This window comes from Triturus cristatus, chromosome 3_2, assembly GCF_964204655.1.
Source record: "Triturus cristatus chromosome 3_2, aTriCri1.1, whole genome shotgun sequence".
In the NCBI taxonomy this organism is placed as follows: Eukaryota; Metazoa; Chordata; class Amphibia; order Caudata; family Salamandridae; genus Triturus; species Triturus cristatus.
In genome coordinates this window covers 444,766,417-444,793,205 of record NC_140584.1, presented here as the reverse complement: position 1 = coordinate 444,793,205, position 26,789 = coordinate 444,766,417, and the positions used below count along the sequence as shown (strand labels likewise).

Here is a 26,789-nt window from a genome sequence, read left to right as displayed (position 1 = left end):
AGTCTTTACTAGTGGTTACTAGTGGTTAGTGGCTAGTGGTTATTCCATGTATCTATGCTCTCTGCTGGTGGCTTTTGTATGAATACATTCACCTGTTTGACACTACATCAAGTATTCACTTCCTTGGGTGGAGTCAGGCCCATTAAGCTTCCACGTCTGCTAATAGACTATTTTACTCGCCCGCCACTGCTGCTGAAGATTGTTGCATACACCCATTTTTCTAAGACTGTTTACTGTTCTACCTCATCTACTAAAACTACGTCATACATCCACCACCTCTGGAACAGGCTGCACAGTGCACACAGTTTTTCTGATGGAGTCAGTATCATCCATAAGCACTTAACACCCCTGCTAGGGGGTACACTATGAACCAAACACCTCTGCTGGGGGCTGTACACACTCACCACCTTCTCTAGGGCTTGCAATGCTTACACAGTCTTTGCTGGAGTTTATACTTTGCACCCACCACCTCTGTAAAAAGCTATCTTATGGATTCCCTATCTCTGCTGCAGTTGTTATATGCTCTCATTTTTTCTGAAAGAGACTTTAATATGCACTCACAACTACTATGGATGATCATTGTATTCACCAATTCATCTGTGCTGGCTGCAGTTCCATTGCATCTCTTCTGGAGGCTGTCCTGGTCATCCACTTCACTGTTGTTTCTGAAATCAACCTCTCGGCAGGAGGATGTTTCATGTGGCCACCACCAGTGCTGGAGGCTGTCGTATAACTCACACCTCACTGCTGAAGGCTGGCCCATATATATTCTAAACAACAGCAATATCCATGGGTCTAAAATATAGTAAGGTTTTTTGAGCAACACAACACAATATATGGGATGACCAGAAAACTTGTCTGGGCATACCTATTGGTAGGACGGATTCCCATCACTCACCGAGGTGACATGCTTCATCATCTGGGTCTCCTCCTAGCGCCACACTAGTGACGCCAAGGGCTACAGCCCCTCACCTATGAGGGGGAGCTCACGGATGTTTTAGGAGTAATCAGATCCACTGGATGTGAAGGAATATTACTATTAGGGGAGTGAGGGACGCAGTGTGTGAATAATGTGAAGGTGAAAATATAAAATGACCCCTGCGGGAGAAATTTTATTTGATGTCCCTAGAGGGTCAGGTTAAAAATGGTGCAGTGACAGTTTTAACATAATAACTGTCTGTGTCTAAAGGTCGACATGTTTCTGCCTACAGGACTATTTACGTCCACAGCTTTCTTCAGCACCAAACACTGTGTAGAATACTACTGCGAAAAAAGTACCTAAATAAAGTACAAAGAATATATACAATGCAATCAGTAACTGTCTGAAACATAGTTGGAACAGACTCAACCATGAAACCTGAATTTCTAGGTATTCGAATCCTCAACTGTGTCACGAATACTGTGGGTATCTGTAAAGCATAAGTAAACACAGAGAGGTAATCTCCTGTCGTGTGTCTAAAAAACCTTAAATTCATTACAAGTTCTAGTGAAATATCCATTGTCGTCTAAACGCTGTAATAGCAGATAAAGCCTTACCCGTGTATTTTGAGTAAAGTACCTCACCTCGCCTGGCAACGGCTCAGGATATTGAGGCCCCGCTCTGTAGGGGATACAAAGAGCAAAAATGCTCAGAGTATTGTTCGATCTGTTTAAAACTAGTTCTGGTTAAAGAATATCAACAGTGATAGAAAATAATTAAAAAGGCCAAGCAGCGGCAGGTACTTAGTGTAATGAGGAGGCTCCTACATCCACATATTTACTCATATTCACAGAAGCTGAGAGGTTAACAAAAAGGTATCTTATCCAGATATCAAATGAGCAAAATAGTTTGCAATAAAGCAGTCTTGTTCGTAGATCACCATCATTTTCCAAAAACGGCCTGGACTATATTCAACAGTATAGTCTCTCAAACGACATTCAGTCGGAACTTAAGTGTAAGGGAAAAGAGGCTTGCCAGCTCTACACATATGGGCAACTTCTGGACAACAAGGACCCAGTATAAAAAGCAGCGTGCGATTCAGATTTAGGATGTGATTTAAATGCCCAAGAAACGTGTTACGCTACACTGTGTTGCTTCAAGTGAAAAGCCATTCACGCTGCTGTATTCAAACTAAACGACAAACGAGGTACGCTGGTCTGTATGTGATAACCCACATTACTATTAACCAGCACAATCACGGCCAAACAAAACAACGACCCACTCGGTATATCGATGTCGATCAGTACAGAACATTTCCATACTACTAAAAAAGCCTGCGCTCCCGCTTACCTATCCGTCGGTACCTCGGGTATGTCAAAGAGCCGAAGGGAAGGTAACGACCCTGTATTCCTGTTGATCTTAAAAAGGAAATTCAAAATACTTCCGTATTGCGCGTTCATCACGTGAACAGGTCGCGCATCTGGGATAACAATCACAATTGTTTTAGCGAGAAATAAAATGCGCATCAGTCACAATAATTGTTATATATCCAATCTATGAAAGGTATGTCCCAAGAAAAATAAAAAATAGCAGGAACAAAGCAAAAAAAGAATATATATAGCAGCGTGTCCTGTAGCAAGCATGCTGAGAAATGTAGTTCCTCATATGGAACAGACACATTCTTTGAAAACGATAGAGAACATCGTGGTAATTACTTTCCGAAAAATACAAAATCCATAAATCACGGTATCTATTGTGCAAGCACTTAAAGAATGGTGGTGTATGGAAGCAACAAAACCAGAAAGTAAAACAACCAATCCTAAGCATATTGGGAGATGTAGTGCTTTATGCGGTCAAAACTCGTGTGGCAGAGTTGAAACTTGCATGACAACCTCATTGTCATTTGTTATGCACAATAGTGTATAAAATCTGTATGATACATTGAAACCAGATCTGCGGGTATATTCTAATGGTCTGGAAACATAGTCAGGACATACGATCAGCAACAGTCAATGCTACAAAGTCAAGCATGGTGAACCAATTAATACATGTGCCCCACATGTCTAAAACATGTCTCTTATTCCCCAATAATGCATATCCTTTGTCTGACCAACAACCTGATTGAAGAACACTCAATGGGATGATTACGAGGGCCAAAGAAGGGTATCATCACTGGAGTGTTTAGTTTGACAGTAACATCATGCTGAATGTCCATAAAAGGATTGTGCATATACTATAATGAGACCCAGGGTATATCATCATTTAACCCGTTCTTATCGCTTTGTAGCCTGAACACCCATTTTTGTTCTCTGATGAATAGGTACTTGGTGATATCTGTGACATGTGATGGTATAAATGGTTTCTCAAGTACTGTCCAATTAAAATCATCATGTCGATGATTTTTTTCAAGAAAGTGTCTCGTGAGTTTAGTAGTCTATTTTTTACACTTAATGGTGCTCTTCTGTTCAGAGATCCTGACTTTAATTTTGCGGGTAGTCATACCGACATATTGATAATTACAGGAACATGTAATTAGATATACCAGTCTGTCGCTGTTACAATTCGTGAATCTGTTTTGAATCCACAGTCTGGCGGTGCCTATATCGATTGATTTAGAAGGTTTAGTCTGAGGGCAAGCCGCACAATTGCCACATGGAAAATGACCCTGGATAGCAGGTAGATTCCACAGGGTACTATCATTTTGGCAAGGTCTATTACAGGTCTTGTATGAACACGTTGATCTCTTAAACTTGTGCCTCTCTTGAATGCAAAGAGAGGTGATGGAATTTGTTTACTCCCCACATTCAATATATGCCAGTGTTTGTGAACACTCTTCTGGATCTTGTTGGACAGAACACAAAAGTAATTCAATTCATGGGTGGTTTCAATACTGGAGGGTCTATTAGAGCCTCTCTGTTGTTATTGGCAGCCCGTTTAAGAGCTCGCCGTATCCGTTTTTTGGGGTATTTTCTGGTACGCAATTGCACCGAAAGAGACGCAGCATTATGTTCAAATGTATGTCTTTCGGAGCAATTTCTGTGTATCCAAAGAAACTGACCATATGGAAGATTATCGCAAAGCGACCTGGGATGATGGCTCTCATAGCTCAATAGAGAATTTCTGGCCATTGGTTTCTTATACAGGTCGCTTACAAGGCCTGTGGAAGTGGAACAAATCAAGAGGTCTAAGAAAGCCACTTTTGTTTTATTGATCTCCACCGTGAACCTCAAGTAATCATTCCTAGTGTTCAACCAATTCAGAATCGATTCTTGGTCCCCCCGCCAGACAACCAAGATGTCATCTATATAAGGCTTCCATAAGCGAATAGACTGACGGAAGGGGTTGGTCTCTGATAGCACATGTTGTTGTTCAAATCCATGAACGTACAGATTGGCTAGACTGGGAGCAAAAATGCTTCCCATACTGGTACCGAAAGTCTGTAAGTAGATCGTGTCTTCATAGCAAAAGAAATTTTCTTTCATTGCTAATTGTGCACATGACGTTATGAATTGTACTGGTGTTCTGGAGTCCAAATTTCGATTGTCTAATAAGCTAGGAATAGCATCAAGTGTCTCATATTGTGGAATGGAAGTATAAAGGGACTCCACATCAAATGACAATAGTTAATCAGTGTGTAGATCAAATTCGACATCGGGTAAAAGACGTAAAACGTCTTTGGTATCTTGTAAATATGTCGGCATCTCCTTGACCAATGGTCGCAAAAAGAAGTCGACGAATGTAGATAAAGGTTCTAAAATCGAACCTAATCCTGAAATAATGGGCCGTCCTGGAGGTGGTCGTTGCGGTTTATGTACTTTGGGAAGTACAAAGAAATATGGCATAGTAGGATGTTCCGTCTGTAAAAAAGCCGCCTCTTGGTTGGTAATCCAGCCCTCGTTGCTGGCTTCCTCAACCATAATAGCAATCTGTGTCTTTAATTTCTCTGTGGGATCTGTTTTAAGAGGACAATATGATTTTCTGTCCCCCAGTTGCCGAAGACATTCTGTGTGATACACCTCGGTGTCTAGTATGACAATGGCACCGCCATTATCTGCTGGTTTGATGATCACTTGATCATCTGCCATAAGTGTCTTTAGTGCTTGTTGTTCATTTTTAGGAAGATTACAAAAAGTGCTCCTGTCCGTCAAAAGCAATGCTTCAACATCAGCCCTCACAGCTTTCTCGAAGGTTTGCACCTGAACTGGAGCAAATGTGTCGGTGGGTTGAAAGTAGATCTCTTTTTCAAACCCATTTTACTATCTTCACAATCTACATTCTTTTCTGAGTTGTTTTCTTTAAACATGAAGTGAAGGCGTATTTTTCGAAAAAAATTAGCAAGTTCACAATGTGTCAAAAAAGGATCTCCTGCATTTGTGCGGACAAATCCCAAACCCCTATTAAGCACTGATTGTTCATCTGGGGTCATAATGCGAGAGCTCAGATTTACAATTAGGTTGTCTCGGTGCTGGTCCCCAGTTGTTGTGAGGTTTTCTTCTTGTTGCTCCGCGTTCCTATTGGGGATGGTGGGGGGCTCCAGTGTACTTGGGCCTGTTGAGTTCTTCTTCTTCCCCTGGATCGCCCTCGGTCAAACCCTAAAAAAGGTTGATTATTAAAATTCTGCTGGTACTGAGGTGGAGGATAAGGGCCCATAAGTGGGCCACCTAGTGGTTTAAATGGTGTAGTAGGCATTCCCCAGGGATTCAGTGGCCACCATTGCTGAAACTGCTGAGGTGCTGGACCGTATCTCCAGGGCCGGATGTTCCTTCCACGACCTCTTCTTTGTTGACCATTTCTGGTGGAAGAGTCGGAGTCACTAGAGCCTTCATCAGAGTTTGGGGTCCCATAAGAGGATCCAGATCGTTGTCCTTTACGGTTAAATTCAGGCGGTACATAGTCCTCACAAATGTAAGGCTATACCCATTGATGTGTGAATCGTGCTAAGTCTTTCTTGAATTTGTCTATTTTAGTCATCAAGATAGAATCTTTGAATTTTTTATTCGACTTATTAGATTCCTCCAGATTCTTTTTATAAAGAGTAACCGTAATGGTCGTTTTGATTTGTGATTCCAGCAATTGTATTTCGATTAGAATGGTATCTGCCACGCCCTTGGCTGTCCTAATAATTAAGATCAGCCAGTCGCCTGTGCAGCGCCAAGCTATCAAAGACCAATGCCTCATATATGTTTTGTCCTGGAGAAACAATCTCGGAGCATTAGTGACTATTAATCCAGTAGGGGCACAATTGCCCCGAAGATATTCAGTTATGATTGCTCCATGAATTAATGTACGTGAATGGGATTTCTTGAGCCCTAGTAATTTACCGCACTCATCTTCATTATTATCAAGGTATTGGGTATAGTGTCAAGAATGCTTGGGTTAGTAGTGAGTATAGACTGCAGCACATGATCATCGTATGCTAAGCCACAAAACTCAGCCATTTTTACCTCTCAAAGTGTGAGATTTAATCAGGAGCCTAATAAAAACAAACCAAAGTGACAATAAAGTAACCAGAACCAAAAGCTAATAAAGAAGAAAAAGGACCCTACAAGAACACTATTCTTTGGTTCTGACAGAGGGCTGTTAAATTAAATACAGACCCAAAATGATCAGACCCGCTGCCTTAGCAGCACTAGAGCAAGAATACAAATCGAGAGAGAAGGAGTCTCTTAGGAAACTTTTTGAGACCAAGCATGGATATATTCCCCAAAAATCAATAGTCTAAACAACAGCAATATTCATGGGTGTAAATAATAGTAAGGTTTTTTGAGCAACACAACACAATATATGGGATGACCAGAAAACTTGTCTGGGCATACCTATTGGTAGGACGGATTCCCATCGCTCACTGAGGTGACATGCTTCATCATCTGGGTCTCCTAGCGCCACACTAGTGACGCCAAGGCCTACAACCCCTCACTTATGAGGGGGAGCTCACGGATGTTTTAAGAGTAATCCGATCCACTGGATGTGAAGGACTATTACTATTAGGGGAGTGAGGGACGCAGTGTGTGAATAATGTGAAGGTGAAACTAAAAAATGACCCCTGCGGGAGAAATTTTATTTGATGTCCCTAGAGGGTCAGGTTAAATATGGTGCAGTGACAGTTTTAACATAACTGTCTGTGTCTAAAGGTCGACATGTTTCTGCCTACAGGACTATTTACGTCCACAGCTTTCTTCAGGACCAAACACTGTGTAGAATACTACTGCGAAACAAAGTGCCCAAATAAAGTACAAAGAATATTTACAATGCAATCAGTAACCGTCTGAAACATAGTTGGAACAGACTCAACAATGAAACCTGAATTTTTAGGTATTCGAATCCTCAACTGTGTCATGAATACTGTGGGTATCTGTAAAGCATAAGTAAACACAGAGAGGTAATCTCCTGTTGTGTGTCTAAAAAACCTTAAGTTCGTTACAAGTTCTAGTGAAATATCCATTGTCGTCTAAATGCTGTAATTGCAGATAAAGCCTTACCCGTGTATTTTGAGGAAAGCACCTCACCTCGCCTGGCAACGGCTCAGGATATTGAGGCCCGCTCTGTAAGGGATACAAAGAGCAAAAATGCTCAGAATATTGTTCGATCTGTTTAAAACTAGTTCTGGTTAAAGAATATCAACCGTGATTGAAAATAATTAAAAAGGCCAAGCAGCGGCTGGTACATAGTGTAATGGGGAGGCTCCTACATCCACATATTTACTCATATTCACAGAAGCTGAGTGGTCAACAAAAAGGTATCTATTCCAGATATCAAACGAGCAAAATAGTTTGCAATAAAGCAGGCTTGTTCATAGATAACCATAATTGAAAACAAGCCCGTTTTCCAAAAACGGCCTGGACTATATTCAACAGTATAGTCTCTCAAGCGAAATTCAGTCGGAACTTAGGTGCAAGGGAAAAGAGGCTTGCCAGCTCTACACATATCGGCAACTTCTGGACAACAAGGACACAGTATAAAAAGTAGCGTGCGATTCAGATTTAGCATGTGATTTAAATGCCCTTGCGTTGCTTCAAGTGAAAAGCCATTCACGCTGCTGTATTCAAACTAAACGACCAGCGAGGTACGCTGGTCTGTATGTGATAACCCACATTACTATTAACCAGCACAATCACGGCCAAACAAAACAACGACCCACTCGATATATCGATGTCGATCAGTACAGAACATTTCCATACTACTACAAAAGCCTGCGCTCCCGCTTATCTATCCGTCGGTACCTCGGGTATGTCAAAGAGCCGAGGGGAAGGTAACGACCCTGTATCCTGTCGATCTTAAAAAGAAAATTCAAAATACTTCCGTATTACGCGTTCATTACGTGAACAGGTCGCGCATCTGGGATAACAATCACAATTGTTTTAGCGAGAAATAAAATGCGCATCAGTCACAATAATTGTTATATATCCAATCTATGAAAAGTATGCCCCAAGAAAAACAAAATAAAGCAGGAACAAAGCAAAAAAATAATATATATAGCAGCGTGTCCTGTAGCAAGCATGCTGGGAAATGTAGTTCCTCATACGGAACAGACACATTCTTTGAAAACGATAGAGAACCATCGTGGTAATTACTTTCCGAAAAATACAAAATCCATAAATTACAGTATCTATCGTGCAAGCACTTAAAGAATGGTGGTGTATGGAACCAACAAAACCAGAAAGCAAAACAACCATTCCTAAGCATATTGGGAGATGTAGTGCTAAATGCGGTCAAAACTCGTGCTGCACAGTTGAAACTTGTGTGACAACCTCATTGTCATTTGTTATGCACAATAGTGTATAAAATCTGTATGAACAAATGGAGGAGTATAGTCAGAAGACCAATCAAGAGGTCTCCAGAAATCTGGGAAAACAGGGCGCAAAGAGTTCTCTCTTTAGTAGAAGAGCCCTCACTCACCAACCTAGTTGGTGACATGCTTCATCATCGGGGTCCCACCCGGATAGCCGAGTGCCATCCGGGTGTGCTTCGACACCTGAATTACAGTGGAGCGGGTAGTTTTTTTGTGTGCAAGTGAGTGGACTGTGTGTTAAAAATGGGCCAGATATACTCACTAGGAAATTTTATTCTGGAGCAACTGGTCAATCTTAAAAACGTTGGTGGGATACCTTGCTTGGTTAAATTGACCAATGGTATCAAAAAGTGAAATGTGATAATAAAAAGAGGTCAACATGTTTCAACCTATATGGTAGTGTTATCAGGTTTTCGTCAGGACCAAAAGACGTGACCCGAGTGGTATACACATGCTAAGGTGTACCCTTCTCTTGATCACTAACACCTAACCGTCTACTCACAGTCCTGTCATCCAAATCGAAGACAGGTGAAATTAAGCGGCGCGTAATAGCGTGCCTCATGGGAGTCCAGATCGTGGTGCTGGCTCTGAAACACAAAATCGTGGAGCCAGGCACCGGCAGTACGCCTACCCTGATCGACCCGTAAGTGCTCCCCGAGGGGTGCCGCTTGCACACAAAATAACTACCCGCTCCACTGTAATTCAGGTGTCGAAGCACACCCGGATGGCACTCGGCTATCCGGTTGGGACCCCGATGATGAAGCATGTCACCAACTAGGTTGGTGAGAGAGGGGTCTTCTACTAAAGAGAGAACTCTTCGCGCCCTGTTTTCCCAGCTTTTTGGAGACCTCTTGATTGGTCTTCTGACTATACTCCTCCATTTGTTTGTTTAAGTATCTTAAGGGGACTAGGAGTATTTTTTTCCCTTCCCTCTCTTATCTGTTTTGTATAAAATCTGTATGATACATTGAAACCAAATATGCGGGTATATTCTAATGGTCTGGAAACATAGTCAGGACATACAATCAGCAACATTCAATGCTACAAAGTCAAGCATGGTGAACCAATTAATACATGTGCCCCACATGTCTAAAACATGTCTCTTATTCCCCAATGAGGCATATCCTTTGTCTGACCAACAACCTGATTGAAGAACACTCGATGAGATGATTACGAGGGCCAAAGAAGGGTATCATCACCGGAGTGTTTATTTTGACAGTAACATCATGCTGAATGTGCATAAAAGGATTGTGCATTTACTATAAGGAGACCCAGGGTATATCATCATTTAACCCTTTCTTATCACTTTGTAGACTGAACACCCATTTTTGTTCTCTGATGAATAGGTACTTGGTGATATCTTTGACATGTGATGGTATAAATGGTTCCTCAAGTACTGTCCAATTAAAATAATCATGTCGATGATTTTTTTCAAGAAAGTGTCTCGTGAGTTTAGTAGTCTGTTTTTTACACCTAATGGTGCTCTTATGTTCAGAGATCCTGACTTTAATTTTGCGGGTAGTCATACCTACATATTGATAATTACAGGAACATGTAATTAGATATCCCAGTCTGTCGCTGTTACAATTCGTGAATCTGTTTTGAATCCACGGTCTGGCAGTGCCTATATCGATTGATTTAGAAGGTTTAGTCTGAGGGCAAGCCGCACAAATGCCACATGGAAAATGACCCTGGATAGCAGGTAGATTCCACAGGGTACTATCATTTTGGCAAGGTCTATTTCTAGGTCTTGTATGTACAAGTTGATCTCTTAAACTTGTGCCTCTCTTGAACGCAAAGAGAGGTGATTGAATTTGTTCACTCCCCACATTCAATATATGCCAGTGTTTGTGAATACTCTTCTGGATCTTTTTGGACAGAACACTGAGGGTGTTCACAAAAGTAATTAGATTCATGGGTGGTTTCAATACTGTAGGGTCTAGTAGAGCCTCTCTGTTGATATTGGCAGCCCGTTTAAGAGCATGCCGTATCAGTTTTTTGGGGTATTTTCTGGTACGCCATTACACTGAAAGAGACGCAGCATGCTGTTCAAATGTATGTCTTTCGGAGCAAATTCTGCGTTTCCGAAGAAACTGACCATATGGAAGATTATCGCGAAGCGTTCTGGGATGATGGCTCTCGTAGCTCAATAGAGAATTTCTGGCCATCAGTTTCTTATACAGCTCGCTTACAAGGCCCGTGGAAATGGAACAAATCTAGAAGTCTAAGAAAGCCAATTTTGTTTTATTGATCTCCACCGTGAACCTCAAGTAATCATTCCTAGTGTTCAACCAATTCAGAAAAGTCAGAATCGATTCTTGGTCCCCCTGCCAGACAAACAAGATGTCATCTATATAACGCTTCCATAAGCAAATAGACTGATGGAAGGGGTTGGTCTCTGATAGCACATGTTGTTGTTCAAAACCATGAACGTACAGATTGGCTAGACTGGGAGCAAAAATGCTTCCCACACTGGTACCGGAAGTCTGTAAGTAGATCGTGTCTTCACAGCAAAAGACATTTTCTTTCATTGCCAATTGTGCACATGATTATGAATTGTACTGGTGTTCTGGAGTCCAAATTTCGATTGTCTAATAAGCTATGAATAGCATCAAGTGTCTCATCTTGTGGAATGGAAGTATAAAGGGACTCAACATCAAATGACACTAGATAATCAGTGTGTAGATCAAATTCGACATCGGGTAAAAGACGAAAAACGTCTTTGGTATCTTGTAAATATGTCGGCATCTCCTTGACCAATGGTCGCAAAAGGAAGTCGACGAATGTAGATGAAGGTTCTAAAATCGAACCTAATCCTGAAATAATGGGCTGTCCTGGTGGTGGTCGTTGCGGTTTATGTACTTTGGGAAGTACATAGAAATATGGCATAGTAGGATGTTCCGTCTGTAAAAAAGCCCCCTCTTGGTTGGTAATCCAGCCCTCGTTGCTCGCTTCCTAAACCATAATAGCAATCTGTGTCTTTCATTTCTCTGTGGGAACTGTTTTAAGAGGACGATATGATCTTCTGTCCCCCAGTTGCCGAAGACATTCCGTGCGATACACCTCGGTGTCTAGTATGACAATGGCACAACCCTTATCTGCTGGTTTGATGATCACTTGATCCTCTGCCATAAGTGTCTTTAGTGCTTGTTGTTCATTTTTAGGAAGATTACAAAAAATGCCCTTGTCCGTCAAAAGCAATGCCTCAACATCAGCCCTCACAGCTTTCTCAAAGGTTTGCACCTGAACTGGAGCCAAATGTGTTGGTGGGTTGAAAGTAGATCTCTTTTTCAAACCCGTGTTACTATCTTCACAATCTACATTCTTTTCTGAGTTGTTTTCTTTAAACATGAAGTGAAGGCGTATTTTTCGAAAAAACTTAGCAAGTTCACAATGTGTCAAAAAAGGATCTCCTGCATTCGTGCGGACAAATCCCAAACCCCTATTAAGCACTGATTGTTCATCTGGGGTCATGATGCTAGAGCTCAGATTTACAATTAGGTTGTCTCGGTGCTGGTCCCCGGTTGTTGTGAGGTTTTCTTCTTGTTGCTCCGCGTTCCTATTGGGGATGGGGGTGGGGGGGCTCCAGTGTACTTAGGCCTGTTGAGTTCTTCTTCTTCCCCATATATATACCTCATTCATTCAAGGTTTTTTCTGTAGCTAGGTCATTGTTTCATGAATACTGGGTTTCTTGCCATTTGCAGAATGAAAAATGTAGGCATTTTCAAGCAATGCTTAGGTCCATTATCCACTAGATTAGTTCACTCTATCATCTTGTTTTTTATGAAACTCTATATGTGGGCATCGCATTGTCCTCAAGTGTGTCTTGAATATCTTGACCTGAAATCCGATGTAACCCCATATGCCCTCTTCATATTTTGTTTTTTATTTAACATTGAATAAAGTGTGAGGTATCAAATGTAGGAGTGAGACTACATGGAAATTAATCCTTGTTTACTACTATTCCACTTGAGGAGGGAAGGTTGCATAAGAATCCATATCAGTAAACCTCCATAACTTCTGTTGCAGGTAAATAACTTGCTTCTTTTGTTACATGAAACTATTATAGATCCACGTATTGTGCATCAACTGTTCAGCCATATTTGCTCACCCCTGGAGGCAGGCATATATTTGTGGTAGTATGTAAGCATATTTCTTAATCTTGTGTGTGCTGTCGCAGCTTCTTCTCTAGCTTGAAAATATATATGGCTTAGTGAATGTGTGACCTGATAACAATGTCACAACCTAACGTATATCAGCTATTGATGTTAGCAGTAAATGCTACCATTGCTGTGTTATTGCTTGTAGAATGTGCTTTTCATCTAACACCTACTGTCCAATGAGCTAGTGAATACAATTGAATGCAGATTACAATCCAGCATGAATTCTTGTGTGAATCTGCAGAGAAGTGTTTCATCAGCATCTGAAATAATAAGTTCAGGGCTGCGAGTAGCCACTTGCAGAGTAGCTGTGAGGGGTGTCTTGTATGATTGTTTAGACTAAGGCATAGACTTCTGCCATAGGCGCAGCGAGTCTCCTGGCTTCTCTTAGGATATCCTTATATAGGAGGGTTAATTATACACATCCAAAATCAGGGGTCCTGTTGCTGTTGCCAAATGCAGAAATTGTGGGTCTTGGCTGCTCTGCTTCATCATCAGAAAACTACGGTGGGTCCATACTTGCCAACCATATTAATTTAGGCTGAAGGTTACTTTTTAGCCCTATTTAATACCTATCAATTTTGTACAAGTCCTACAGTTTTTGTCTTGGCAAGGCCCACCTGCATAATGACACCTCTCTATACTCATGGTCAGCGCACATCCATCAAAACTAAATTGTCCCAGGTTGAGGCTCTTAGCTACGCTGCCACCCTCATCCTGGAGCCAATTGTCCAGTATGCAGGTGGTGCTGCTCGTTTTCGTATTGCCAGCAGCTACCCTATTGCAAAGGATCCTATCTCTCCCTCTTAATAGGACCCAGACATTTCCCAAGGATTGTGCTTTTTATGATCATATATGTAGTAAGTGAACACACATCATGCTCATGCAAGTAAACAGGTGCACTAGTGTGCAAAAAGACACCATGGCCCGTATTATGTATCGGGTGCACAGTTCATTTTTGCGCCACAGTGCACATCTAAACAGGTGCGTCGGGTGCAAACATGAACAGTGCACCCCATTATAATGAATGCACTGCGTTCAGGGATACCCTGGGGGCAGGGCGTTCAGTGAAATATGGAGCAGCTGCTTTAATCAGCCGATCCGTGTTCCACTGTGCAGGCGGCGCCCACCTGCACTTTAAAGAGGGAACTGAGATCCGTCTGCAGGCGTGCGAGGTGAGTTACAGCACCAGCTTGCAGCTGGATGGCTGGGGTGTCCAGGGGACCCCTTTTGTCCCCTTTAGAGGATTGCCCTCAGGGGGCGTACTGACAGTGTGGCACTTTTTTGTGGCGTACTGTCAGTGCTCTTCCTGATGACTTCTTTGTCTTTGCGCCCAGGTCAATAATATGGCGCGGGCACAAAGGCAAAGAGATTCGCTCATTTGCATGAGGCCATGACACCATGCAAATGAGGGAATGCCCTCTCGACATAGTGCTGGTGCTACATGTGCACCATCACTATCAGTATTACAGAAGGGGCAAAACAAGCATCTGCAGTTCCTTCTGTAATACTAAAGTATACTGGAGGTGCTCAAAACGGGCGCACATTTCGCTCCCAGCGCACTTTGTGGAATGTTGCCCCAGGGTCATAGATTACATTGTTCCCTGGGGGCACAATGGGCATGTGCACCTGCTTTGTGCGCCTCCTGGTCACAACGGTATTACAGAATGGTATTACAGAAGGGGCTGCGGACGCTTGAGCGGCCCTGTCTGTAAAACTGATAGCACTAGCTACGTGTAATACGGGACATGTATGGCAGCAACATACAGTCTGATCACATGCAAGAAACACATGGTGCATTATGGGTGATGAATCAGGTTACAGAGCTTGGGGTAAATAGCCGCCACGGCATAGAGTGCAACCGAAACTGCTAAAAAGCTGCACATACCCCAATCAGGTAAACAAGAACAATGATATAGTAATCAAATAAGACTTGACTGTTAAAAACTAGACAGCAATTCACAGAGCAGTATGTAACATACACATAACGTAACATATATAGCATAGATTGACTTCATCCTACATCTGTGTCCATCCCATCCCTGCCCCTGGATGGCACTATAATGTACTCGTTAACAAGTTGACAGGGCCAAGCCCTAAGGCTCCACTCACAGAGTGTGACTAAACCGTGTCCTAGATGTACAGATGTTATCACCGCTGCTAGCAAATTGTTTCAATAACTCATGCCTGCCCAAATGATGCCAGTTAAGCATCTCCGCCCCACAAAGCCATTCGCACCTGCTGGCTGAGTAATCGGGGTGTCTGTCATGGTCACCAGCCCGTGGGTCGGGGTCTTCATCTGTGGGAGAACCTCTGCGTCCCCACCCGTCTGCCCAATAGTCTGCAGTTTCTCTAGTAGTATCCCCCATGTCTCCAGGTCTCAGTCAGCATTCTTGTGCATGCAAACTATGCGTAGGCATTGCTCTTCCGCTACTCCCCATTCGCGCATGTTTGCCATCCACTTGGGCAGCCTAGGGGGCACGGGTTGGGTCTGATGGATTGCAATGCGGTGCTTAGCCAGCACCAGTCCCAGGATCGCAAACTTATATTACATCTTGGTCAAAGCTTTGGGGACCGGTAGAACCCCAAGGAGACCATGCTTAATCGTTGGCTCGATCTGAAGTCCTGTGGTTTCCCGAAGTGTCTTCAACACTCCCAGAGCTCTACTATGTTGACATTGTGCCGCTGATGAGCCACAGTGCATAGCTTACAATTAATGAGTGTGAGTGTGCCTCATATAATTCAGATCTGTGCAGTAACTTCTGTTAAAGCATAGATCAGAATTATGAGTTTAGGGGTTTTATTGCAGTCGGTAAAGGCTGGTTGTGATAACATGATCATTCCCAGGATACATTTCAGCAGGTCACACCTCCCAAACTTCACAAAATGTGTTGAGGAAATATGCTTGAAAAATACCACATGCTGATATTGGTGTAGAAAGCATCAGTGCAACCAAAGCTTGTACTAGCCGATAATCATCATACACAATATAATTTGGGCACCTTTATGTCACATTATATTTTGTGAGATCATTATCACACTGGACACCTGGACACTGTTGATGAGGCCCATATTGATTATTGGTTGGCTCGTTCCCCATAAAGGAGCTGTTATTTATTTATTTGAAGGTTTTATATAGCACGTACAAGACCCTTGCGAGTATCAGAGCGCTTTACATGAAAGATGAAGAACACAGGAGTATACATAGCAAACAAAGATATAAGATAGTCAAATATATAATACTCATAAAAGTAACAAAGCAGCTAACGATAACAGAAAGAAAACAGTATGGAGCATAAAAACAGAACTAGTAATAAAATACAGTAATAAGTCAGTAAATTCACGTGAATTTAGCCATGAGGATCGCTTTCACTTCTTTTTTGAAGGAGGAAGTGGAGGGGTTAATTCTTGTTTCAATGGGCAAAGCGTTCCAGATCCTAGGAGCCAAACCAAAGAAGGATCGGTTGTTGGTTTTTTTCTTGGCAAAACGTTGTGGTTTCAGAGGAAGAGTCTTGGCACCAGTTTCTGAGCTAGGTAGTGCGAGGAGTTATGGTGAAGGGCCTTGTGCATCATGCACACGATTTTCAGATGAATTCTAGCTTCAAACGGTAGCCAGTTGAGGGCTCTCGGGACTGGGGAGATGTGAGAGGGTTTCTTTGAGCCCGTGATGATTCTCTCAGCTGAGTTGATGGCGGCTCTTAGCGGGGCTGTCAACGACCTTTGGAGGCTGCATAAGGTTACCGCCCCGTATTCCACTCAAGAGATTACTAGGGCTTGAACTGCTTGTTTGAAATCGTAGGATGGCAGAAAGGGTTTCAGTTTTCACAGGGTCTTCATGTGAAAGTTAGCTCCGTTTGTGGAAGCGCTGATATGCTTCTGCATTTTTAGGTTACTGTCCAAAGTTACACTTAGCGATTTCACTGAGTCAACGATGAGAGGTTGTCCTTTGAGAGCAGTTAAGTGCTTCAGCCAGTCCAGGATGGAGGGTGTTTTGTTAGGGGGAGCGATTAGGAGGAATTCCGTTTTGAGGGAGTTTAGTTTCAGGTGGTTTTCGGCCAGCCATGTTTGGGTTTTTTGTAGTGTGGGGTTGAGCGATTTGATGTCTTCAAGTGAGTTGATCTTGATGTAGATTTGGGTGTCGTCTGCATACATATGGAAGTGAATCTTGGCGCGGCTGAGAAGTTCGGTGACAGGTTCCATGAAAAGGTTGAAAAGGGTGAGTGAGAGGGAGGAGCCTTGCGGAACTCCTAGTGTGACTGGCATGGAGTTGGATAGGGATTGACTGACCTTGAATCTTTGGGATCTATTTTGGAGGAAAGAGGCGAACCAGTTAAATACAGCTCCAGACAGTCCCATTCTGCGTTTCAGGAGTTCTAGCAAGTTGCCGTGTTTGACGGTGTCAAATGCTAATGACAGGTCAAGTAGGATTAGTAAACAGGCTTCGTTTTGGTCCAGGATTTTTAGAGCGTCGTCAATTACATGTGTCATGGCTGATTCGGTACTGTGACCTGCTCGAAAGCCTGATTGAAATTGATTAAGCAGGTTGAATTGGCCAATGTGACTGTTCAGCTGCATGTTAACACATTTTTCCAGGAGTTTGGCTAGCATAGGTATGTTAGAAATCGGACGATAGTTATTTAGATCCGAGGGGTCAGCTGTAGTTTTCTTTAGGATAGGGGATACCTGACCTGTTTTCAGGATGTCTGGAATGGATCCTTGAAGGAGGGAGGTATGTATGATCTTGGTCCAGAGGGGTATTAACAGAGGAATGAAGTCTTTTAAGTAGTTGGCCGGGAGCGGGTCTGTGAAATGGTTGGAAGGTTTCAGAGTGGTTAGCATCTTTAATATGGTTTCTTCATTGTAAGTGTGGAAGTGGGACTAGGTTGCGTTGTTTCTGAGGTTGAATTTTGGGAGGTCATGAGCTTGGGCACCTGCAAGGGGCAGTGATGAGTTCTTTTGCATGTCTGAGAGAGATAAGAGGTCCTTGAGTAGGTCTGATTTTATGGATTCTGTTTTAGAAGCGAAGAAGGAGGCAAATTCCTCACAATTGGGTAGAGTGACTGGGACTGCGATTTCCGACCGCAGTGCAAATCTTTGTCTGTACAGAGGGCAGATTTTCGAGTTGTGAGTAGTTTACTACACCTAGTATTTACTGTGTGCAATAAATTCCATGCCCTTTGTTACATTTCAGCATTTCATACTTGACTGAATTTATGAAAGGAAAATTGTACAGTATTTACCATATATTGCTCCCAAGTCTGGTACTATTATTATTCTAAAACCTCACAATAGGGGCAATTTATTGCACCTAATAAATTCTGTACGGCGGAGAAGTTGTATTTTACCAGGTGTAATACACAACACTTTACTCCATTGACACTTGTAATTTAAGTATCAATCTCCCGGGGAGCACCCACAGCATACCCAGATGAAATCCCCTCTCTGTCCTTCCGCCAGGGGTCTTCTACAATTGAAAAGCCATGCCTTACTCCTCCAGCACATACCTTAGAGATTAACAAATCATCACTGGAGGGTCCAGTACTGGCAGGCACTCTTTCTGTTATCAGGCAGCTGGGTCTTCGATCTTGCTCCCTCTGTTGCTGCGCCTGACCAAAGACCATTGTTTATTCAGGAAGCCATCAACACATCTCTTTTCTTTATTCATGTAAGTCTTGCTGTTTCTCCGTCTGCTTTTTCTTAGCAGCAGGATACCCTGCTAGGTGAGAGTATGTGCTCTACAAATTCAAAGTCATTCATTCATTCATTCATTGTTCTCTATCGCCGTGTCTTTGCTTTGTTTATTATCAAGCAGTACACAGAGACAGCCCTGGGAATGGGGGCGCTGAATGACCTCAGTAGAGTGGGGAATAAAGGGAACTGCCGGTCCACCTTGAATCACTGTCTAAAGCTGAGTTCGGCAATTTGCATACCAAAGACAATTGTGAACAATAGCTTGTTTGGCCAATTGTTAAAAAATTAACATAGCCTGGGCAGGATTTTTTTCACTTGTTTAGTGTTAGGTGGAGTGCTAGTTAACAGTCCTTAATTTGCAAAAAAAATAAGTGCCAGGGCTCCCGTCAGGAGGCCACTGCACCTTGTACCACACATTAACCCTGCCAGTGCCATCAATGACAGTAACAACTCAAGTACTAACATTCACACTCCTACAAGTGTTACAGTTCAGACTATTTCAATCCCTCAAAGCTATAAGAATGACATGGTGGCAAGTAATATTCGTTTTAATGCATATTGAGTTAATAACTAACTGTTGTTGTGGTCATTTCTAAATTAGCCAGATATTGCCACCTTGTGGCAGACTGTCACAGGCCCCAGTGCTGACAATTAAGTGCCGGTGCCGAGCACCGGAAAGCACCGGCCCAAATTAAGCACTGTTGTTACATCAAGAATTACTAGCCATCACACAGTAGTAAAGCTGGTTAGTATATTTTGAGCATTTGGGGTGTTATTGTCCCGTCACCTGCTATGCTACTGGCCCTGGCATGGCGATGATAAATCTTGACATATTCAGCACGTGGATAGCTGGGTGGTGCCGTGCCCACATCTAGCATAAAAGTGGACCTTACCCATCATATTGATAGTAACACTTGGAATATTGTGGGCATTCATGGTAGGCCATGGTAATACATTGGAATGTAAATCTTTGCACATGTGTGACAGTAGTACATTTTTTAACTCTGGCTTTTTAGACATTTTAATGGAATGTTGGGCTAACGGCCCATTCTCTTAAACTTTTCTTGGTGCAGAAGAGTCTCGAACACCATGGTGAATTGTCAACCTAGCTCTCTTGACTGGGGGTGAATGTTTGATTTGCTCTGCATTCCGTCCATCATCTGTGTGTCTTTTGCTTTCTCGCCCTAAGTGCACCAGGTATGCCCAGACGTGGATCCTGGGCTCTCTGTGTTACTGGATTCAAGCTAGCCTGGCTGATGAGGGGTGATGCCCTGAAACCAGTCCCGGGATGCTTGTTTCCGGTCCAGGGAGGACCTGCCTTGGCAGTTGGAGCTAGACTGTTCACATGAGGCACAGGGCAAGACTGATTTGCATATGGCTGGGTCTAAACTGGGGTGACATGGTGAGCAAAAGAACAATGGATTTAACCCAGACCTCTTGACTGGAGGTGAATGTTTTATTTGCTCTGCATTTCATCCATCATCTGTGTGTCTTTTACCTAGCTTTGCACAGCATTAAAGTATTGAAATATTTTATGACTGCTGCTTTAGGTGCAGTGATCCAACAAACTTCTGTGGAAAAACTGAAGTGGAAAAGCCATATTTCGAGGTATATATTTTATGCCTTCATCTCTTTTAACTGTCACCAGCTGCCACTACGAACTGAAAACACTGAACTGTTCTGTTTTCTTGAGATGAGTCAGTAAAATGGTTGCAATGTTCAAAGACCATTCTTATCTTAGAATCTTTGTTTCTCATGATCTCATTTGGTTAGGAAAGCACGTCATTATTTTCTCTTATCTAGACCGTTTTTAAATAATGTAATTTTTCTATGATGTCATTGTTGGGGCAAATATCTTGTGATTTAATTTCAAGCCAAACCACCAACATGCTTAATAATATTTTGGAAATCCAAAAAATCCTACCTCTTTTTGGCTACACAATGTTGCCAAGTATGTGAGATGTGCAACTCAGAAGCGTGGTTTGATAAGCATATTCCTCAATTTGAGAACCATATGGGAACCATACCGAAGCATAGAGGAATATTGCTCATCACTTGAAACTGTGAGAATCAAGCTGCAACATCATTTTGCAGGTGAGTAACTCATATCTAAATTTTGAGTCTTGCATTTCATTCTGCAAGTGCAGGAAATTCTTCCGCTCGTTTTAGGTATGTAAAGTCTTTTATCATATCCAACACTCGCCTTTACAGGGGCATCAGGCTTGAAAGTTAGTGAGATGGCCTGATGTTTGTAACTATTCCTTCACAGGAATATTGTTTACGGTTATTTCTTTATTGCGTCCCCTATCAGAACGGTGAAGTGGAATGCTTTTTTGCTCCCTGCCCTACATTGGATTGCCCCAGAGAGGAGTGGCTGCTGGAGCCAGGGCAATGCTGCTTCAGATGCCAAGAGTTCCAAACTGTGACAGGTAAGAGTTCAGATCCCAGAAACATTATGTGACCATAAATTATTATTGGAGAGCTGGTTAAAGAGGAAGTGTTTAGGTGTCTCCACATTCCATTAAATTGGATTGGTCTTCTTTTCTTCACAGTGGCAAATAAACAACTAGTCTGGATCAAAATGGCATTTTGGTATCCATAAAGTAGTACTCCTGTAGCACTCTTTTACCTACTCTGACATGTCTTTGAAATTGGCCCAAAACATCTAAATGAAATAGTTAAGGAATAGTCATATACGATAGAATAGAATGGAATTTACGCCCTTTGCACTGTTATTAATTGGAAGTTAGACGTTTTAGGGCTATCAAAGGCTTTCAAAAGTATGTAGAGGAGTACTCCTGTAGTACTAATTCCCAGGCTGGCAAATGATTTGTGAATCAACCACTTTACTTTATAATGTGTTTTTTAGCTACAAGTCTATAGTTTTTGTTTTTTATCGCAACCACACAGAGTCAAATTTGCCTAACTTGAAAGCTCAGTCTCTGTCTTTACCAGTGGGAATGTGTACACACACACACAAAGACACACACAGGCAGACATAGAGGCACACAAACATACATGCAAACATTACACCAACATTAAAGCTTTATTAGATTGAGCATATGCATTTCATCATAAAAAGTATGGTTTACTGCCTTTGATGTAACATTTCATAATAAATGGAGCAGACCCATGAGATTTGACATACCGTTTTCCAATCAACTAGTCAGAAATATACCCTTTTTCATTGGCTTCACACCATAACCATTGTAGACCCTGTATTCAGCAAAGACTTCCCACAAGGCAACCATCAGGCAGGTAGTCATAAAATTACAAATATGTGCAAAATTACTGTTGGCAGGGCAAATTATATAAAAAAAGCAAAAAGAACTGTTGATGGACAGAATGCATACATTCACCCCAGTACAGAGATCTGGGCCTAAATCCATCGTTTTTTTGCTCACCATGCCATTCCAGTTTGGACCCAGCCATATGCAAATCAGTCTTGGACTGTGCCCTATGGGAACAGTCCAGCCCGAACTGCCAGGCCAGGTCCTCCTTGGACTGGAAACAAGCATCCTAGGACCGGTTTCGGGGTTTAACCCCTCTTCAGCCAGGATAGCTGGATTCCAGTGGCATGGAGAGCCCGAGACTCATGTCTGAGCATACCCGACCCGGCAAATTATATAACCCTTCCTCGAAGGGTCAATTGCAATTTCCAAACTCAAATCTTTTACCCTCTCAGGATTTCCTACTGGGGATGATCATCAACAAAACCCTTACCTACTACAGAAACCTGTGAAATTCTGTGTAACATAGTACCTGTGTAAAAGCGTTCACACAATTTAAAAGCTATCCACCCTTATGCAGCTGGGCTTGGCCCTACCACATCTGGTTCACCCAGATCAATGTGGATTTATGTCAGGACATAGCACGCACCACTGTATTAGACAGGGCCACGTGACCTTGATGGCACTCTTGTCCTCTTGCTAGTTGACTTCACCAAGGTGTTCAATACAGTTTCTTGGGTTTTTATGGATGGAATTCTTTGGTGATAGAGCCTCTGGCATGGCTTATACGCTGCGATGCCCAGGTGAGGGCTGGCAGTGAGGGACTGACCTTGAAGACCACATAGCGCTATATGTAGATAATATGCTTCTGTTCTTGAAAAATCCACAACATTGTGGACCACGTTGTCAGCCATTCCTTTGGCTGTACAGTGAGGCGTCTGGGCAAGTCCTGCTTAGTGGAGGTAAAGAGGGATGCTCTGAGGTGGGTTTGGTGTCCTAATTTTCCTACTCAACAAAATTCTTTTAAGTATTTGGGGGTTCACATGTCCCCTCTCCCAGATTTGGCCTGGGCCCTTAACTTTCCGGGGGCTGGACCTGCGACTTGATCGTGTCCGCGGCCGCTGGGCCAATCTGCTATTAAACCCCATGGGGTGTATTGCCCTTTTTAAAATGGTCTGTCCGCTGCTCTATTTCTACATTCTGGGTAACTATCACTATCTCATCTCCCGCAAATGGTTCTGCTCCTTAACTTCTAAGATCACTAACCTGGTGTGGGCCGGCGGTAGGCACAAGGAGGCATTTCATTCACTGCGCAAGTCTCCTTTTGATGGTAGCCTGGGTTTATCGGACATCTACTTATACTACCTTGCAGCACACCTGGTGCTGGTTAATGACTGATTCACAGGGGTGGGATGATCTGGCATACCAGTTTTAAATTATTTCGCTGGGTATAGATGGCATGCTTGAACTTTTGTATGGAGTGCGTCTACTAGGAGGTACACTGCTTTCTTTCACACAGGTGTCCCTCATCTGTTAGATGGCAGCCCTTCGCCTCACTGGTTGGGATCATCGCATCACTGGGATGACCCCCTTATGGCAGGGTACGTGGCTTGGTCAGCTGTCAACCCTGGAGGGTTTTCTGCAATGGTATCACATTGGGATCTTGTACCTGGGAGATGATTACAAGGCAAGGAGCATTATGTCATTTCAGGAGTTCAAATACTCCCTGTCTAACTCACAGTTCTTTTGTTACCTCCAATGGCACCATGGCTTGCAAGCCAACAAGCTCGCGAATTACTCCTTGCCTGAATTCAGTCTGTTGGAAGTGAAGATTTTCCTTGGGGGGCTGGATAAAGGAGCAACTTCTTTGATTTATCGATCACTAGTGATCCATGCCCCTGATGGCCTTGAGAAGTCCTGGGTGGGAGACTTGGATGAAGAAGAATGGAGGGAGGCTTGTATGGCATCTGGGGAGTTGGCAATTTTAACGCGTGGATTCAATGTTACTACGACGTACCTTACCCTGAGGTGCTTAAAGCGCTTGCTCGCCGATGTGCAAGAGGTGTGCACGCGTTGTTTGCTTCCCGTGGCCTATTTTTTCCATGTGGCCTGGGGGTGTACGGTGTTGCATAAAAACTGTGCGGAGTTCTGCAAGCAGGCAGAATTCGACAAACCGGGCTGCTCACTGTAAAATCAGCATGAACAGCACCACGTGGCACGCTAGAGGCCACTGATTATTTTCGCCACTCGAGTAGATTTTCTACTCAAGCAGCAGCTTTCTCAAAGTGGACCTTTGCGTCCTGTCGCAGCTGCCTGCGTGAAGAAATCTCGCTGAGAAGCGTTCCAGCAATTGAAAATCACTCTATGAGACACAAATTCTCTCTCACCAACTTAATGTTGGTGAGCCGTCCGTGAGAAAATACTCTGCCACTTGGTGGTTGGCATTGTTTTGCCAGAACTGTGTGAGTGGGCAAAACTCTGCGAACTCCACCGGCGGAGCGCCTCGTGATCCAGCATACAAGTCCCTTGTAATACGGGGGCAAGTGGTGTTAATGATATGGTGGTTAAATATATTACAAACATCAATGCGACTTGTAACAAAAAGCTATTGATAATGCTACTTCTGTTAATTGGCACCACAAAAACAGTATGGCAAAGTACACCACCATCAATTTCTTTCAGTCAATTAATTTGATACTTAGGTCATATGCCACTTTTGTTCCTTCTCAAGTGACATGCAATAAGATTGTTAAATTTTTCAGCATAACATTGTCATTATAATAAAGTATATAACATTTTAAATGTTATTCTAGGTAGTTTTTATAAACTCTTTGCCTGTAGTCGTCATTATTGATGGGCTTTCACACTTGGTTTCTCTATGTTTGGGGAACCAAGGGTTACAGATAAGTGTCCGCCTTCATGGAGTCTGGCTTCACAGACTGCTGTTTTAACTTTAGGGAGATGTGTAGCAGATTATGGACTCGGAGTGTATCAAAATAGGTGGAGGCCTTCACCACTGCGTAAACTGGAATGACTGCAGTACAGGAGTGGCCGGTATGCTGGAGAAGTGGGGGGCTGGCGGGTAGGAAGGGGGGGAAGGGGCACTGGAGGTCACAGGGGATTAAAAAAAATAACAAATAAACTAAAAACGTACCTGCAGCCGACCCTGTCGCACTCTTCTCCACCTCTTCAGGAAGGCACAGGCTCCCAGAATGCCCTGCGGCAAATCCTGAAACAGGTCTCGCACAGACAACAGCTTCAAGATTGGCCTGAGCATCCTCAATTCGCACTCCATGACAGACTGTGAGTCTGTGCCTGCTCTGTCGAACCCAGCTGTGTTGCTGGGTTGGAGAGAGCATTCACTGTGCATGATGGTTTAGCTGCCCTGAGACAGCTGGCCAAACTATCACGCACAGTGATGGGAGTGCACTACCACTCCCATCAGTGCCTGTCACTACCAATCCCGCCCCCAAGATTCATCAGGAAAGTAAAAACAAGCATTTGCAATGCTATAGGTCCCACATTTGTGAGAGATTAAGCTATTGGCATTGTAAATGACAATGGCTTTTATTTATCTGTTTTGATAACTAACACATAAATAAAAAGCATTGTCATTTACATGAATACAAGGCGGTATTAAGGAGGGACTAACAAGCCTATTAACGAATCAGAAGCCAGCATGTACAATGGGCAGTGACAGAGGCCAATAAAAAATATGAGCGGAGTGGGCAGAGCTTCAAGTACATACTCTAATATAGCATGCTTCGCAGAGCAGCGCATGTGCTCCCCAGGCTCGACCTAATAAAACGAGTGCCATTTTACTTTTTGTTTCCTGATGTTTTTGGGGGGTGATGCTTCTCGGCCATACGGGGGAGCCGCCACTGCTGCAGTATAAAAATATGGCAGTCTAGGATGCCACATTCTTGTCTCCGCTATGTGAATCCTGGAGAAACAGAATTCAAGCTGTGTCCCATGTGTAGGTGGAGGACAAGCCACAGACCCTGAGTGTGTAGATTACAATCCCTTTTGCGATTAGAACATGATGGAATCTTCAGAGAGACAACAGGCAACTAAGAACCCTATTCACTCTTTTCTTTCTAGGATGTCCTGTGGATGACAATGGCATTGAGTTTCCTATCGGACAGATCTGGTCCCCTGGAGATCCTTGTGAAATCTGTGTCTGTCAGGTGAGTTACTAGGTCCTCCTAAACAATGATAAATGAGTGTAGTAACTATTCTATAAAGAGTTAGAGATCATGATTAGGTCCTCCTAAACACAAGAGAACAGTGACTCCTCGTATGAGAGATAGAGATTGCTGTCACAAGTGCCATTAGCACCCTAGAAAGGAATTTAAAAAAATGTGATAATGCCTGCCACAGTGCAAGGAACTAAAGAGCAAAACAGGTGAAATTGAGTCTACAGATGATTGGGAAAATAGAGGACATTGAAATGAAGTTCAATGAAATGATGTTTGGAAATTTTAGAGTCATAAAGACAAAGGAAACTAGGTAAGACCATAACAAAAACTTTACATAAGGAACATTGTACTGGAGCAGAATAATGGGGCACCAAATGACAAGTGACTCCCTGATGAAAGAGTGATAGATGGGGTTTCAAAAAGACAGTGACTAAGAATTGGAGCTCTTTGAAAGTGGTTGTGAAATGTAGGTTCACAATGAAGCCCCGTCTATGAGTCTTCAGGATCAGTTACGAAATGTAGGGGAATTGAATAAAAAAAACTCTGCATAGACTGTGGGCTTATAACCCATTTAGGAGCCTGTGGGGTAATGGGCACCTGGGGCCGTATTACACAAAGTGCCCTGGGGGTGCAAAAAGCATTTGTGCCCACTCGGGGCGCCCCTGGGGTACTTTGGTATTACAGACAGGGCCACAGACGCTTGTGCGGCTCCTTCTGTAATACTGATAGCACTGGTGCACATAAAGCACCAGCGGTATCTTCAGGAGGTGTTCTCTCATTTGAATGGTGGCGTGCCCAATG

At 43.0% G+C, this 26,789-nt stretch overlaps 1 protein-coding gene across 1 annotated transcript in view; it reads left to right on the top strand.

Annotated features, from left to right (window-relative positions):
- VWCE (von Willebrand factor C and EGF domains) overlaps positions 1-26,789 on the top strand; it is a 463,775-nt gene that overhangs the window by 288,314 nt on the left and 148,672 nt on the right. The window contains exons 17-18 of the mRNA XM_085648045.1: positions 20,871-20,988; positions 25,891-25,976. Coding sequence (XP_085504171.1) covers positions 20,871-20,988; positions 25,891-25,976 — 204 coding nt within the window. The remainder of the gene's footprint in view (positions 1-20,870; positions 20,989-25,890; positions 25,977-26,789) is intronic.